This window comes from Bos taurus, chromosome 11, assembly GCF_002263795.3.
Source record: "Bos taurus isolate L1 Dominette 01449 registration number 42190680 breed Hereford chromosome 11, ARS-UCD2.0, whole genome shotgun sequence".
Classification (NCBI taxonomy): domain Eukaryota; kingdom Metazoa; phylum Chordata; class Mammalia; order Artiodactyla; family Bovidae; genus Bos; species Bos taurus.
Genome location: NC_037338.1, coordinates 44,703,002 through 44,718,218, shown reverse-complemented (window position 1 = coordinate 44,718,218; position 15,217 = coordinate 44,703,002). Strand labels below are relative to the sequence as shown.

At 41.6% G+C, this 15,217-nt stretch overlaps 2 protein-coding genes across 10 annotated transcripts in view; both read left to right on the top strand.

The window, feature by feature from the left end:
• LIMS1 (LIM zinc finger domain containing 1) overlaps positions 1 to 4,393 on the top strand; it is an 82,804-nt gene extending 78,411 nt beyond the window's left edge. For 4 of the 7 annotated variants that reach the window (XM_010809980.4, XM_005212663.5, XM_010809979.4 and 1 more), the window contains exon 11: positions 1,757 to 1,844. Coding sequence is in view for 3 of the 7 variants with exons in the window: in XM_005212661.3 (XP_005212718.1) it covers positions 1,757 to 1,871 (115 nt within the window). In the remaining 4 variants the exon portion in view is untranslated. Of the gene's footprint in view, positions 1 to 1,756 lie in introns of all 7 variants that reach the window. The other 3 variants (XM_005212661.3, XM_005212660.5, NM_001083495.1) reach the window with 2 other exon arrangements.
• A 5,248-nt stretch (positions 4,394 to 9,641) lies between these two features.
• RANBP2 (RAN binding protein 2) overlaps positions 9,642 to 15,217 on the top strand; it is a 61,885-nt gene continuing 56,309 nt past the window's right edge. For 2 of the 3 annotated variants that reach the window (XM_010810003.4, XM_005212703.5), the window contains exon 1: positions 9,642 to 9,802. In XM_010810003.4, coding sequence (XP_010808305.1) covers positions 9,731 to 9,802 — 72 coding nt within the window. In that variant the 5' untranslated portion in view covers positions 9,642 to 9,730. The remainder of the gene's footprint in view (positions 9,803 to 15,217) is intronic. The other variant, NM_174592.1, reaches the window with a different exon arrangement.

Sequence of the window (15,217 nt, the reverse complement as noted above, 5' to 3'; positions counted from 1 at the left end):
TCACAATATGGTATAGATTTCTTTTTTTTCCAGTGGATTCAAAGGGAAGAATTCTAATCTCTTAATAGGTACTGTAAAAGTTTCAAAGTATTTCTGTCTGATCATTACAGCTTTTAAAATCCTAGTTTTTGGCTTCTTTGCCTAAAATAATATAATTGGTCAGTTCCAGTGCTGCATGTTCTAAGTTCTATGTTAAACTAAACTCTCAGCATGTTTCCTATCTAAGCAGAGACCACCTAAAGTAGAGAATAAGATACGGCATCACTAGATGTGTGTGTGTTTTTGTACAATTCCTGGTTTTCACAGGACATATTTCAGTCTTTGAAATTCTCTTGCATTGTTAGAAAGACTGTCTCACTTCTTCATAGGGACCATTGTGTTCTGAGTTCTAAAAGTTTTTTATTGTTTCAATTTTCAAGTTTCCTTCTACAAAGAAAAATTAAAATTCAGATAGAAAATGAAAACAATGTAAGGTTTGCTTAGCAGGGTTCCCTGGTGGCTCAGTGGTAAAGAATCCACCTGCCAAAGCAGGAGATGGGGGTTCAACCCCTGAGTTGGGAAGATCCCCTAGAGAAGGATATGGTAACCCACTCCAGTATTTTTGCCTGGAAAATCCCATGAACAGAGGAGCCTGGCAAGCTATAGTTCATGGGGTCTATAGAACACTTTGGGAGAACTTTTTAACTCAATAGCACTATTTAAATCAAATTGCCAATTGAAACATAACATTTGAATTACTGTCATCATTAGGATCTCTGGGAAAAAATCAGAAAATAATTCTCACATGGTGTTTAAAAAAAAGGTTTTTCATTTTAAATATGTGGTCAGGATTTAACTTTGTTATTTTTGTTCTTTAAAATTGTATCGACAGATGTAATAATTTGTAACAGATAACAGTGTATCACTGGACTTGTCCCACACATTTCCTAGATGTAATTTCACAGAAATCGAACTAGTTAGAAAGTTCTGCATTTGTTCCCTTCACAATTAGGGACCCACGATCTCAATGGCTATGAGCGCTGATAGCTGTCAACTGGAAATGCATCACCCATAGCTAGGAGGCCTTCTCAACAACTGTCCGGAATTGTACAAGTCAATTGAGGGTGTGTGCTGTCCTGGCTTTTAAAGAATTGAGTTCTCCATATACACACTGATCACAGATGTGACCACAGGCCACACGGTCCACTGGTGCTCTTGAATTTTCTGTGAGACAGCCAACCAAAGTAACTTAGATGTTAGTTTAGGTTTTTCTTTTTTGAAGATGATCATTGTTGGGATGGGAGGCCAGGCAAGATGAAGCCTCATGGCTCCACTATGTAAAATACTACATGAGATACCTACACCTTCAATAAAGAGAATCAGTCTTATCAGAGAGATAGAGTTCTTTGCTCTGAATAACTATTTTTTAAAAGTGTTCTCACAGTATTTTAAAACATGATTGACTTTATCTGAGTTTTATTCACGTTAGATTCTCTGCATACTTAGCACAGACTAAAATGTAATCAGCATTCTGTATCATACAGATCATTGTACAAGATCAGTTTATAAGGGCAACTTTCTTCAAATGGTATTGTAGTTTATGTTTACCATAATGATTAGAATTGAGATTAGAATTAGTTTTTTGCTAATATGAATATAATTGTAATATGCATAGTGTCTTCATTTACTTCAATAAAATTACTGCACATTATCTGTATGTCTGTATACAAATGTGAATACATTTCCACTAATATTTTTTTATTATTATTAACTTTAGGAATAAATTTGTGGAGTTTGACATGAAGCCAGTCTGTAAGAAGTGCTATGAGAAATTTCCATTGGAGCTGAAGAAAAGACTTAAGAAGCTAGCTGAGACCTTAGGAAGGAAATAACTTCCTTTATTTTTTCTCTTCTATGCAAAGATAAGAGATCACAACATTGCCTGACCTGATGCACCCTGTCTTAAAGTTGTGTCTCAAAACAGTTGAGAGTGAAGAGGACCTATTGAACACCTATTGGTGTTCTTCATCTCCTTTTTCTCATTAAAGAGAAAAAAAGTTTCTGTCATCATATTTAAAACATGGATGAGATCAAGATTTGCCTTTGTTAATAACCCTTATCAGTTAGTTGAAATGTAGATGATACATAATAGAAAAAGAAACATGGTTAAATGTTAAATTTTAATTAAAGTCCAAAATATTAAATATAACTTTTAAAAATGAAAGGAGTCAGTTTTTACATGACTCAGATAAAAAAATATAAACATTATTTACTTTGTATTCGAAAGAAAAATAATTACAACTGCAGTTGGGGAGGATATAAAAAAGAAAACCATATCTCACAGAATCTTAGTGTGTTTATCAAACTAGTGACTGTAAAATGAATATACACATTACTCACATAAGAAACAAGTGTATTCAGAACTACTTGATTTGGGGACTTTTTTTGTTATGGTTAAATGCAATAATTATTAAGCTTAGTTTTAATTTTTATTCTCCTTTGTGAACTTCTTTATACAGTTACGTCATGGTAGTTATAGCTAGCTAATAATATTCTTTTTAAAATTTTGTGCAAAAAAAATTTATACTAGGTATTTGAAAATACAGTATACTTTACAATATTGGAAAAATGAAGTATTTTTTCATGTATTACAGCAATTATACTTTGAAGCTTAAGATCACAGATGCAGTCTTAGAATAGGACATGAAATTAAATGTTAAGTAGTTTGGAATGTATCACTTAAAAACGGGAATGTTTATGTATTGATCATATTGCCTTTATAACCATGCTAATATCTATGCTTTATATATAAATAAACTTGCCTTGCCTTAGAAAAATACATAATCAGGAGTTCTAGCTGTTTCATACCTTACAAACTAAAAACAAGTGCATTGAATGAGATTTGTAAACTCAAATTCATTTACCACAGCTATGATTATTAAAATTTTTTTCTTCTTTTTGGGGAAATACATTGAAATTAATTTGTGATCTTAATTAGAAGAGAATTATGTTGATATGTGTTTCAAGTTTTTCATTACAAATCTTATAGTTAGATTTTATTTACTGTATGTAGGAGGTATAAGTAACACTTTTAAATTGGAAGAGTGGTGTTTAAGTATCAACTTTAGGCCAAATGTAGTGAATTATTTTATTTTGCAAAGTTTTATCTTAAAGTTTCTGGATGTCTTTCTCCATAAACCTATATGCAAAGAGAATTTTGTGAACATTTTTTAAATGTTGCTGCTACTATGTTATCATGTAAAAGAAAGTTGCAAAGATGGGCTTCTAAGGGGAAAATTATTGGTATTTTCAAAAAATTGCTGAAATGTTATTTTGCCATAAAAAAAAATCTCAGGATGCTACCAGTCTGCCATTAAGATATTTGTATGCATGTATTTTTAAATACTTGTGCATGCACTTTAAATTGTATTTCAGTTTTTAATTTATAACCAATTAATTTTTTTTAGTGCTCTTTTAGAGTTCAAAGAATGATCAGTGATAGAAAATAATATATACTTTAAGACTGTGTTCAGAAGTCTGAACAGTCTGCATTTGACAGCAAGAATCAAATTCCCTTCAGCGTGCCTTTGTCAGCTAATACATGACCAGCAACAAAAATCTTTAAAGTATTTATTAAATACTGTACGGTGGATACAGTGCAGGATCTGCAGTCCGGGGTCTTGATGCTAAATTCCTGAATGCTCCGGGAATGCTCCACACAGGAAATCCGGAGCAGAAAGCGCCCACTTACCTGTTTCTAATCACTGAGAAGAGGCATGGGCTGAATCACTACAGGGCTCATGTCTCTCCTGTGCCCAGAGGTCCTGCTGCTCACCTCTCTCATAAAATATGACTTTGTATTTCCTGCAAGTTTGCCCCTTGAATCCTCCAAGGCCATGGGGTGTTTTATCCAGACACACACTCCCTGCCCCCTGCAGGGGATCAATGAGCCCTCACTCTTACCAGGAGTAAGGAGTAGATGGCTGTCAGTGGATGAGAGGATGGACTTGCTTAGTTTCACATGGCTTCCTCCCAGAAGGGAGAAGCTCAGGCTAGTGAACAAATCTTTGCTTAAAATCCTACAAGGCATTTGAAATAATTCATTGTTTACTACATTTCTAAGTGCTCTTTTCCTTATCAAGCCTAATATACTTGGGAAAATGTCTGGGTACGAGTCAAACATTCTTTACATCTTACTAACATTGTAACTGATGGTAGGTCATTTTTGCCTTGTTTGCCAAAATAGCAATTTCTAAATTAAGGAAATTTTGAAGTTGGCTTATGGCATTGTTGTATTTCATTTTCGATTGTAAACTCCGTGGCAGGGACACTATGTCAATAATTATGTTTTTACATAGCAACCAGTGCAGTATACTCTTGGTGCTTAATAAATGTTCATAATTGTTAAGAATAACTGTTGTCTTTTGCTTAACTTGAACGGCTTTGAGACATGGAACCATGAGGATATAGGACTAATGCTTAAGAAAGCCATTTTGGAAACAACCGAAGTGTCCACTAATGGAAGAATGAATGAGAAAATGTGGTCTGTGTAACGATGGAATATTATTCAGCCACAGATAAGTCATCTTGCTATTTACAACAGCATGGATAGGACACTGCTAAAAAGTCAGAGAAAGACAAATATTGTATGATCTCACTTACACGTGGAATAATTTAAAAAACCAATACAGAGAACAGATTGGTGGCTGTCAGCGGCAGGGGACAGGGGGTGGGGGGTGAGGGTGGGCAAAATGGGTAGAGAGGGTCAAGAGTCACAAACTTCCAGTTATAAAATAAATAATTCATAGAGACGTCATGTACAGCATGGTGACTATAGTTATTAATATGTATTACATATTTGAAAATTGCTAAGAGAATAGATCTTAAAAGTTCTGATAACAAGAAAAAATTTTGTAACTGCATGATGACCAATGTTAACTAGACATTGTGATCATTTTGCAATGTGTACAAATGTGGAATCATTATGTTGTACACCTGAGACTAACAAACTACATGTCAGTTATGCCTCAACTTAAAAGTGTCACATTTCTTTTTTAAAAAAAAAGCCACTTTAAACTATTACGTTTGTAGTTTTTTCTGTAACAAAGTTTAAGTAGTGCTGTATCTAAATCCATGTTAAAAAAAAAAATCGAACAGCCTCTGTGTTCACAGGGTATCTTCCTTGAGGTGACACCATGTTACTTAATCCTGACACCTGCTGAGGGCTGTGATGTCAAGGCCTTTTGAGGTTCCATGGCAATTTAATGGAGAAGGGGTAGTGCTGAAGATGCACAAAAAAGGCTCCTGACATAAGCCTTCCACTTACTGAAAAGATGAACTCAAAGTGGGTCATGTATCTAAATATAAAGTGTGAGACAAAAGAAAACCTTTGTGACCTGGGGTCATGAGTTCTTCTGCCACAGCAAAAGCATGATTCAGAAAACAAAAGAACTGACAAGTTGCAATTTATCAAAATCAAAAACTGTCTCCTTAGCGGAAGATGCTGGTGAGTTATAATGAAATAACAAGCTACAGACTGGGAGGATATGTTCCCCAATCACACGTTTGAAAGAACTTGCAGTCAGAATACCTAAAGCCCTCTCAAAACTCAGCAGTCGATGAAACAGTGACACAACAGTCGATGAAAATTCAATAATCAACGTAAGAAGAAGAAAAGAAATTTTATTTGAGCCAAACTGAGGATTGTAACCCGGGAAGCCGATTCTCGGAAGCCCTGAGAACTGTCCCACCTGTTAGATGTTGATTCAGTTCAGTTCAGTCACTCAGTCGTGTCCGACTCTTTGCAACCCCATGGACTGCAGCACACCAGGCCTCCCTGTCCATCATCAACTCCCAGAGTTTACTCAAACTCATATCTATTGAGTCGGTGATGCCATCCAACCATCTCATTCTCTGTCATCCCCTTCTCCCTCCTTCAATCCTTTCCCAGCATCAGGATCTTTTCAAATGAGTCAGCTCTTGGCATCAGGTAGCCAAAGTATTGGAGTTTCAGCTTCAACATCAGTCCTTCCAATGAATATTCAGGACTGATTTCCTTTAGGATGGACTGGTTGGAACTCTTTGCAGTCCAAGGGACTCTCAAGAGTCTTCTCCAACAACACAGTTCAAAAGCATTGATTTTTCGACAGTCAACTTTCCTTATAGTCCAACTCCCATCCATACATGACTACTGGAAAAACCATAGCCTTGACTAGACCACCTTTGTTGGCAAAGTAACGTCTCTGCTTTTTAATATGCTGTCTAGGTTAGTCATAACTTTTCTTCCAAGGAGTAAGCATTTTTTTAATTTCATGGCTGCAGGCATCTGCAGTGATTTTGGGGCCCAAGAAAATAAAGTCTGTCACTGTTTCCCTATCTATTTGCCATGAAGTGATGGAACCGGATGCCATGATCTTAGTTTTCTGAATGTTGAGTTTTAAGCCAACTAAGAGGCTCCTTAGTTCTTCACTTTCTGCCATAATGGTGGTGTGATCTGCATATCTGAAGTTATTGATATTTCTCCCAGCAGTCTTGATTCCAGCTTGTGCTCTATCCAGCCCAGGGTTTCTCATGATGTACCCAGCATAGAAGTTAAGCAGGGTGACAATATACAGCCTTGATGTACTCCTTTTCCTACTTGGAACCAGTCTGTTGTTCCATGTCCAGTTCTAACTGTTGCTTCCTGACCTGCATACAGATTTCTCAAGAGGCAGGTCAGGTGGTCTGGTATTCCCATCTCTTTCAGAATTATCCACAGTTTGTTGTGATCCGCATAGTCAATAAAGCAGAAATAGTTTTTCTGGAACTCTTGCTTTTTCGATGATCCAGCAGATATTGGCAATTTGATCTCTGGTTCCTCTGCCTTTTCTAAACCAGCTTGAACATCTGGTAGTTCACGGTTCACGTACTGTTGAAGCCTGGTTTGGAGAATTTTGAACATTACCTTACTAGTGTGTGAGATGAATGCAATTGTGCAGTAGTTTGAGCATTCTTTGGTATTGCCTTTCTTTGGGATTGGAATGAAAACTCACCTTTTCCAGTCCTGTGGCCACTTCTGAGTTTTCCAAATTTGCTGGCATATTGAGTGCAGCATTTTCACAGCATCATCTTTCAGGATTTGAAATAGCTCAACTGGAATTCCATCACCTCCACTAGCTTTGTTCATAGTTATGCTTCCGAAGGCCCACTTAACATTCCAGGATGTCTGGCTCTAGATGAGTGATCAGTCCATTGTGATTATTTGGGTCGTGAAGATCTTTTTTGTACAGTTCTTCTGTGTATTCTTGCCACCTCTGCTTAATATCTTCTGCTTCTGTTGGGTCCATACCATTTCTGGCCTTTATTAAGCCCATCTTTGCATGATATATTCCCTTGGTATCTAATTTTCTTGAAGAGATCTTTAGTCTTTCCCATTCTGTTGTTTTTCTCTATTTCTTTTCACTGACCACTGAGGAAGGCTTTCTTATCTCTTGTTGCTATTCTTTGGAACTCTGCATTCAAATGGGTATATCTTTCCTTTTCTCCTTTGCTTTCTGGCTTCTCTTCTTTTCACAGCTATTTGTAAGGCCTCCTCAGACAGCCATTTTGCTTTTTTGCATTTCTTTTCCTTGGGGATGGTCTTGATCCCTGTCTCCTGTACAATGTCATGAACCTCCAGCCACAGTTCATCAGGCACTCTGTCCATCAGATCTAGTCCCTTAAATCTATTTCTCACTTCCACTGTATAATCATAAGGGATTTGATTTAGGTCATACCTGAATGGTCTAGCGGTTTTCCCTACTTTAAGTCTGAATTTGGCAATAAGGAGTTCATGATCTGAGCTACAGTCAGCTCCCAGTCTTGTTTTTGCTGACTGTATAGAGCTTCTCCATCTTTGGCTGCAAAGTTTATAATCAATCTGATTTCAGTGTTGACCATCTGTTAATGTCCATGTGTAATCTTCTCTTGTGTTGTTGAAAAAGGGTGTTTGCTATGACTAGTGCATTCTCTTGGCAAAACTATTAGCCTTTGCCCTGCTTCATTCTATACTCCAAGGCCAAATTTGCCTGTTACTCCAATTATCTCTTGACTTTCTACTTTTGCGTTCCACATTTTCAAGGAAGGATCGCCAATTAAAATGACTTACTGGCATTTTGCATAAAGTTAATGGAGGAAACTCAGCCCAGGTGAGCAGGTTCACCACAACCCCCTGCAGAGGTGGGAAGGAGCACTATTCTTCTAAGAAGTAATGTTGCTAGCTCAGAAGAAAGTTAAAAGAAAAGCCCTCTACTTTGGAGCAGGCACTCCCATCTGTGAGGTGGTCCAGACTGACACGACTTAGCAGTTAATGTGTAATGCACACTGCTCATTAGGGCCGGAGAGAGAAAGCCAAGAGTGACACATAGAACTCTATGTTTAAACTTTCTCATCCTGGCTTATGACATTTTTTATCAGCCAGAGTTTTACCTGATTAATCTTGAGTCCTCAACTTCTGAATTGCAGAAGGTGACATGCAGGCACCTAGCATCGAGCAAAGGCATCCATTGCTGATCAAAATCAAGGGTTTTTTCATCTCAAGTCCCTCTGTGCTTTTCCTCTTTCACTTACTCCTTTTCAGTATATTCAACTAAAACAGATTAAGGTAGTAATTTTATGTGCTTGCCAAGGTATGCTTGGCAAGGTTGCTTTACTGTTCACACCCTCCGTTTCCTATCTGTCCAACTGAGCATAAGAACAAATAACAGTACCTTCATTAAGTTGTTGGGAGAATAAGTCAGTACATGTGATGCTGAGCTGCAGGCCACAGGCCTTGCCCAGGTTCAAGACTAAAAGCCCAGAGTCGGCGACAGGAGCGTACCCATCTGAAGCGAGGTCCTGGAGCAACATCCCCAGGTGTGTAGCAGGACACAGAGGCAGGCTCGCTCCCTTGGGGAAAGGGATACTACCAATTAGAGACGACTTGACCTCCTGTTGGCTCATTATTTACCAAGGAAACCAGCAGAGGGACTCGCCCTTAGATTAGACCATCCCTTAGATTAGCTAACGTTAGCTGGGGCCTGGACCGGGTACCCTCCCAGACCAGCCACCCTTATTCACATCCAACAAACCTGAAACAAAACACACCATGCTGGTTTCCCTCTTTATAAACGAAGTAATTGCTCACTGTGGAAAATTTGGAAAAATGGAAAAATCAAAAAGGATAGCCTGTAAGAGGCCAGATTAGTTTTAAGTGTTGAATAAAACTATTTAAAAAGGATAAAAAGTATCCATAACCATAAATCCTGAACTCCCTGTATACACAGGATGTGATCATTTTACTACTGAAAACATTTTCTACAACTTGTCTTAAAACTACGCCCGAAAAATTCAAATTCCAAAAGAGCGCTTAGATGCAGCCGACTGGCGCCGCGGCGTGACGTCAGTACCGGGAACAGCCCGCCCGACTCAATAGCCTGCGGGCGAGTTATTTCCGTACGCAGCTGCAACCGGCCCTTGTCATCTTTAAGCGCTTTCAACCGCGTCACACATGCCGCGAGCTTCGCATTCCCGCGCTGCGCAAGCGCAGTCACCTCCGCGCGCCGGCGCCCGCGGGTCTGCGCCGCGCACAGGATTGACGCAGCCCTCACGCATGCACGCACCCACGCAGGAGCGTCGCCCTGTCTCCGGCGACGGCGCTGCGTCACGGACCTTCGGGCGGCGCGCTCCCGAGACGACGGCGCCCGCTGCGGCCTCGGCGCTGGCGTTCGTTACCCAGAGCCCAGTCGGCGGCACGATGAGGCGCAGCAAGGCCGACGTGGATCGACACATCGCTTCGGTGCAGGGCTCTGCGCCGTCACCCCGGGAGGTGAGCGGGCCGGGGCCACGGCCTCCGGGCGGGCCCACGGCGGCGGCGCCATGGCTCCGGCTGAGGCGCGGCCGGCCGGCGGCGGGCGGGCGTTGGCGCTTTCTGTTGCTCTTCCTCTTTCGTTTCCTGCTTTTCGTTCCCGTAGCTCGGGCGGCCTGGGCTCTACGCCGAGGCGCAGCCGCCCCACCGCTTCTGACCGCTTTGGAAGCTGCTTTCCGGGCATTTTGTTTTTCAACGGAGTCCCGGGGGTTCTGAATTTCCTTCCGGGCCTTGTTTCTGGGATAGATTCTGTGGCCTTCCGACGATGCCTCGCGGGGTACTTTGCCATCTCTGGCGTAGATAGGGAGCTGGGTGCTCAGCGGATCCCGCGGACCTTGATGCCAGGGGGTGGGCGGAGGGGGCGCCGGACCCGGAGTCGCTGCTCAGGGCCGAGTCGCAGCTCCGCCAAGCACGCGCTGTGGGATTCGAGATAACTGCCACTTATTTCATTAATAAGTCGGGAGTTAGGGTATCGATAGGAGTTTTTAGGATGGGCCATGATAAACATTTAGGGCAGTGCTTGGCACGTGGTAAGCTCTCAGTAGATGTGGCTGTTACAGGGACAGTCATTCCAGGTGTTCTGGGCCGGAGCCTATGCGAATAAAGATGTATGAGGAAATTAAAAACAAAACCAGCGGACAATCAGGATTGTAACGGCATCGTAATAGTGTCTTGGTTACCACATACTGCTAAGTCACTTCAGTCGTGTCCGACTCTGTGCGACCCTATAGACGGCAGCCCACCAGGCTCCCCCGTCCCTGGGATTCTCCAGGCAAGAACACTGGAGTGAGTTGCCATTTCCTTCTCCAATGCATGAAAGTGAAAAGTGAAAGTGAAGTCACTCAGTCGTGTCCGACTCTTGGTGACCTCATGGCCTGCAGCCCACCAGGGTACTCCGTCCATGGGATTTTCCAGGCAAGAGTACTGGAGTGGGGTGCCATTGCCTTCTCCATACCACATACTAGGCATATATTATTTTACTTTGTGCTCCCGACAAGCCTATGGCTATTGGGACCTGGGGAGATTAAAGATACTTTTCCGGGGACACATGGTAGCTCAGCAGGGTTTTGTCATTGGGTGTGATTTCTTTCTTTTAGGAGTATGGAGTGGGTTACAGTCTGTGCCTCTGGAGGAGGGGAATAGGTGCCAACCTTCAGATTGTAACTTCCAGCTGCTGGCATAGTTGTGAATACAAATGTACCTACCAGAGTCAAAAACAGAAGCTCGTTAAACGTTCTCTGCCTCTGAAACTGATTTGGCCGTTTTGTTTTTTTTTTTTTTTTTTCTTCTAAAGCAAGTTTAGCACTTTTCAGAAATTTGTAGTGGGCACCCTGACTCTCCAAAGCCTTAAAAACCACTGTCTAGACAGGAATTAGAATGTTCTTTGAACTAGGGAACTTTTCTGTCAGTAAAGAAGAGTGGGCACAAAACTTTAAGGATTGGTTATTATTGTCACCTCTTTTACATTTATAAAGAGTATTATAATCAGATGTTTTTCTTCAGACAAGGAGAAATCATTGACTTTTGAACCTGGGGACTTCAGTGGGATATTGATTAACAAGTGTAGTAGATAACTTTGGGTCCCAGATAGAGACCTAAAAGAGATGCTTTAATCATAATGGAAATGTTTAAAATGATAATTCAAGGAGTGAACATCCTTTATCTAGCTATAGTTGGACCGTGTATTCTGAGAGACAGCCCAAAGGTAGGTCCCTGAAATTTAGCAGCCTGATACTTGGATCTCAAGGACATAGACTGGGAAGAAAGGCTTCTGGTGGCAGGAGGAAAGGGTTAGGGGACAGCCACTGGGGAACCGATTCCACTTCCTGCAGGAGAAGCACTTCTGCTATGCTTGGAGTCACAGTTGTACAAGCTGAAGGATAGCTAACGAACATCAGGAGAAAACTTGGATAGTCAGTGTCCTGGACACACTGCAGGACAAGGTCCTAGGTGGGCCTCTAGAGAAGTAGAGAGTAAAAAGAATCCCCAGATTCAGCTGTTTAAGATCTGGTGCTAAAACAGCAAAGTTTTTATTTGTTTTGTTTCAGTTGCTTCGTGGGGCTTCCCTTGTAACTTAGTAAAGAGTCTGCCTGCAGTGTGGGAGACTGGGGTTTGATTCCTTTGTCTAGAGGATCACCTGGAGAAGGAAATGGCAACCCACTCCAGTATTCTTGCCTGGAGAATCCCATGGACAGAGGAGCCTGGCAGGCTACAGTCTCTGGGGTCACAAGTGTTGGACACGACTGAAAGATTAAGCACACACACTAAAATAGCAGGACACTGAGGGAGGCCTCAGGTGCAGAGTTGATAAAGGCTTGCTTCTCAGGAGGTCCTGGGGTGGATCTCCAGAAATCGGGGATGGGTGTTCAGAGTAGAAAGGTACCTTGCCCTCTGGATCCTGATTAACCTCAAGAAATGAACTGTGAAACTTTTAAGTTAGACTTTGGTAAGAGTATATTAGGTCTTCCTGGCTTCCCAGGTAGGTCAGTGGTAAAGAATCCACCTGCCAGTGCAGGAGACTTGGGCTTGATCTCTGTGTTGGGAAGATCCCATGAAGAAGGAAATGACTACCCATTCCAGTATTTCCTGGGAAATCCCATGGACAGAGAATCCTGGTGGGCTGTAGCCCATGGGGTCCAAAGAGTCGGACATGACTTAGCAACTGAAACAACAGAATAAACAAAAACTTTGGAACACGTGACAGTAATGCTATAATCGTGGGTGTAAGTGAAATGACAAAACATGGTGCTTTGGACAGGTTGGGAGGGAGATGGTGGAGGGAGCAGAGACCGTAGCTGTGGAGAGTATAAAAAGATTAGGGTTTGTGTGCTGCTGCTAAGTCACTTCAGTCGTGTCCGACCCTGTGTGACCCCATAGACGGCAGCCCAACAGGCTCCCCCATCCCTCGGATTCTCCAGTCAAGGATACTGGAGTGGGCTGCCATTTCCTTCTCCAATGCATGAAAGTGGAAAGTGAAAGTGAAGTCACTCAGTTGTGTCGGACCTAGCGGCCCCATGGACTGCAGCCTACCAGGCCCCCCATCCATGAGATTTTCCAGGCAAGAGTACTAGAGTGGGGTGCCATTGCCTTCGGGCAGACACTGGTGATGTTGGAAACAGACCAGTGTTCTGGGTTATCCAAATTCTAAGTGCTGTTATGGGTCCATAGTCATATGTCTTCCCAGGCTTCCACTCATTTCTTCACTTCATCTTCTGTTTTGCCATTTTCTGCTCCTTTACACCTGCTTTTGATTTTGTTAGGACTTCGTGGGTGGTGCAGTTGGTAAAGAATCTGCCTGCCAACGCAGGAGATGCAAGTTCAATCCCTGAGTCGGGAAGATCCTCTGGAGGAGGAGATGGCAGCCCACTCCAGTATTATTGCCTGGAAAATTCTATGGACAGGAGCCTGGCGGGCTACAGTCCATGGGGTCTCAAAGAGTTGGACAAGACTGAGCACACATAAGCAACACCTGCTTTTGCTTTTATTGAAAATATTTTTTCCCCCTGATGACTTCTATTTAATTTTCTTAGTTTTATATCTAGTTTTATACCTTAGTTTCTTAGTTTTATATCTAGGTTTTTACTCCACACCCCCAATTTCTTGCTTCTCAGAGGCACCTTGACAGCTCTTACAGTTATTTGTTCTATCTTAAACGTCTGTATGTCATACTTCTGAGTAATATACATATTACAGTTGCTCGTTGAACAGCCTGGGTTTGAACAGCACAGATCCACTTACATGAAGGGTTTTTTTATGTTTTTTTCAGTGAATACATAGAGCAGTGCTATGGCTGAATATGAGGATGTGGAAGCTTGAATATGGAGGATCCCAGGTTCTGGAGGGAGAGTGTGTGTGTATAGGGGGACGACTGTTAAATATCCATCGATTTTCAACTGTGCAGAGGGTCAGTGCCCCTAACCCTTGCTTTATTCATCTACTTTTCTCCATTTTAAACCCTTTCTACTGACAAAAAATGTCTTTACATAATCTGTAGTTGGGTTGTCAAATGTAGGTTTGAAATAATTTTTTTCTTAATTTTGAGAGCATTGCTGCATATTTGCAGTGTACTGTTGGAGGTTATATGTGATTCTTGTTCTTGGTAGCCTATAGATTTTCTGAAAGTTTTCTTTCAGTTGACAAACTTATTTCCTTCACTTCTGGAACATCTTGTATTTCATTGAGCATTTTTTTCTTTCTCTCCTCTCTCCCTCTTTTTTTCCTGTTATCTTTCTGATGTTCTTACTGACTGAAAGTTGGTTCTGGTTTGGTCATCCACATTTTTCTCTCTTCTTTGTTTCTTCTGTTGTATTTTTTGATAGATTTCCTTTAACCTAACTTTCCAAGAGAACAGGGTTAGGAACTCACTGTTGGGTTCCTCGACTTTACTTGTCCTCTCTATAACGCTTGCCCTCACCCTTGTCAGATCAGTCGCTCAGTCGTATCTGACTCTTTGTGACCCCATGAATCGCAGCACGCCAGGCCTCCCTGTCCATCACCAACTCCCGGAGTTCACTGAGACTCACATCTATTGAGTCAGTGATGCCATCCAGTCATCTCATCCTCTGTCGTCCCCTTCTCCTCCTGCCCCCAATCCCTCCCAGCATCAGAATCTTTTCCAGTGAGTCAATTCTTTGCATGAGGTGGCCGAAGTACTGGAGTTTTCAGCTTTATCATCATTCCTTCCAAAGAAATCCCAGGGCTGATCTCCTTCAGAATGCACTGGTTGGATCTCCTTGCAGTCCAAGGGACTCTCAAGAGTCTTCTCCAACACCACACTTCAAAAGCATCAATTCTTCAGCGCTCAGCCTTCTTCACAGTCCAACTCTCACATCCATACATGACCACTGGAAAAACCATAGCCTTGACTAGACGGACATTTGTTGGCAAAGTAATGTCTCTGCTTTTGAATATGCTATCTAGGTTGGTCATAACTTTCCTTCCAAGGAGTAAGCGTCTTTTAATTTCATGGCTGCAGTCACCATCTGTAGTGATTTTGGAGCCCAGAAAAAGAAAGTCTGACACTGTTTCCACTGTTTGCCCATCTATTTCCCGTGAAGTGATGGAACCAGGTGCCATGATCTTTATTTCTGAATGTTGAGTTTTAAGCCCACTTTTTCACTCTCCTCTTTCACTTTCATCAAGAGGCTTTTTAGTTCCTCTTCACATTCTGCCATAAGGGTGGTGTCATCTGCATATCTGAGGTTATTGATATTTCTCCCGGCAATCTTGATTCCAGCTTGTGTTTCTTCCAGTCCAGTGTTTCTCATGACGTACTCTGCATATAAGTTAAATAAACAGGGTGACAATATACAGCCTTGATGAACTCCTGTTCCTATTTGGAACCAGTCTGTTGTTCCATGTCCAGTTCTAACTGTT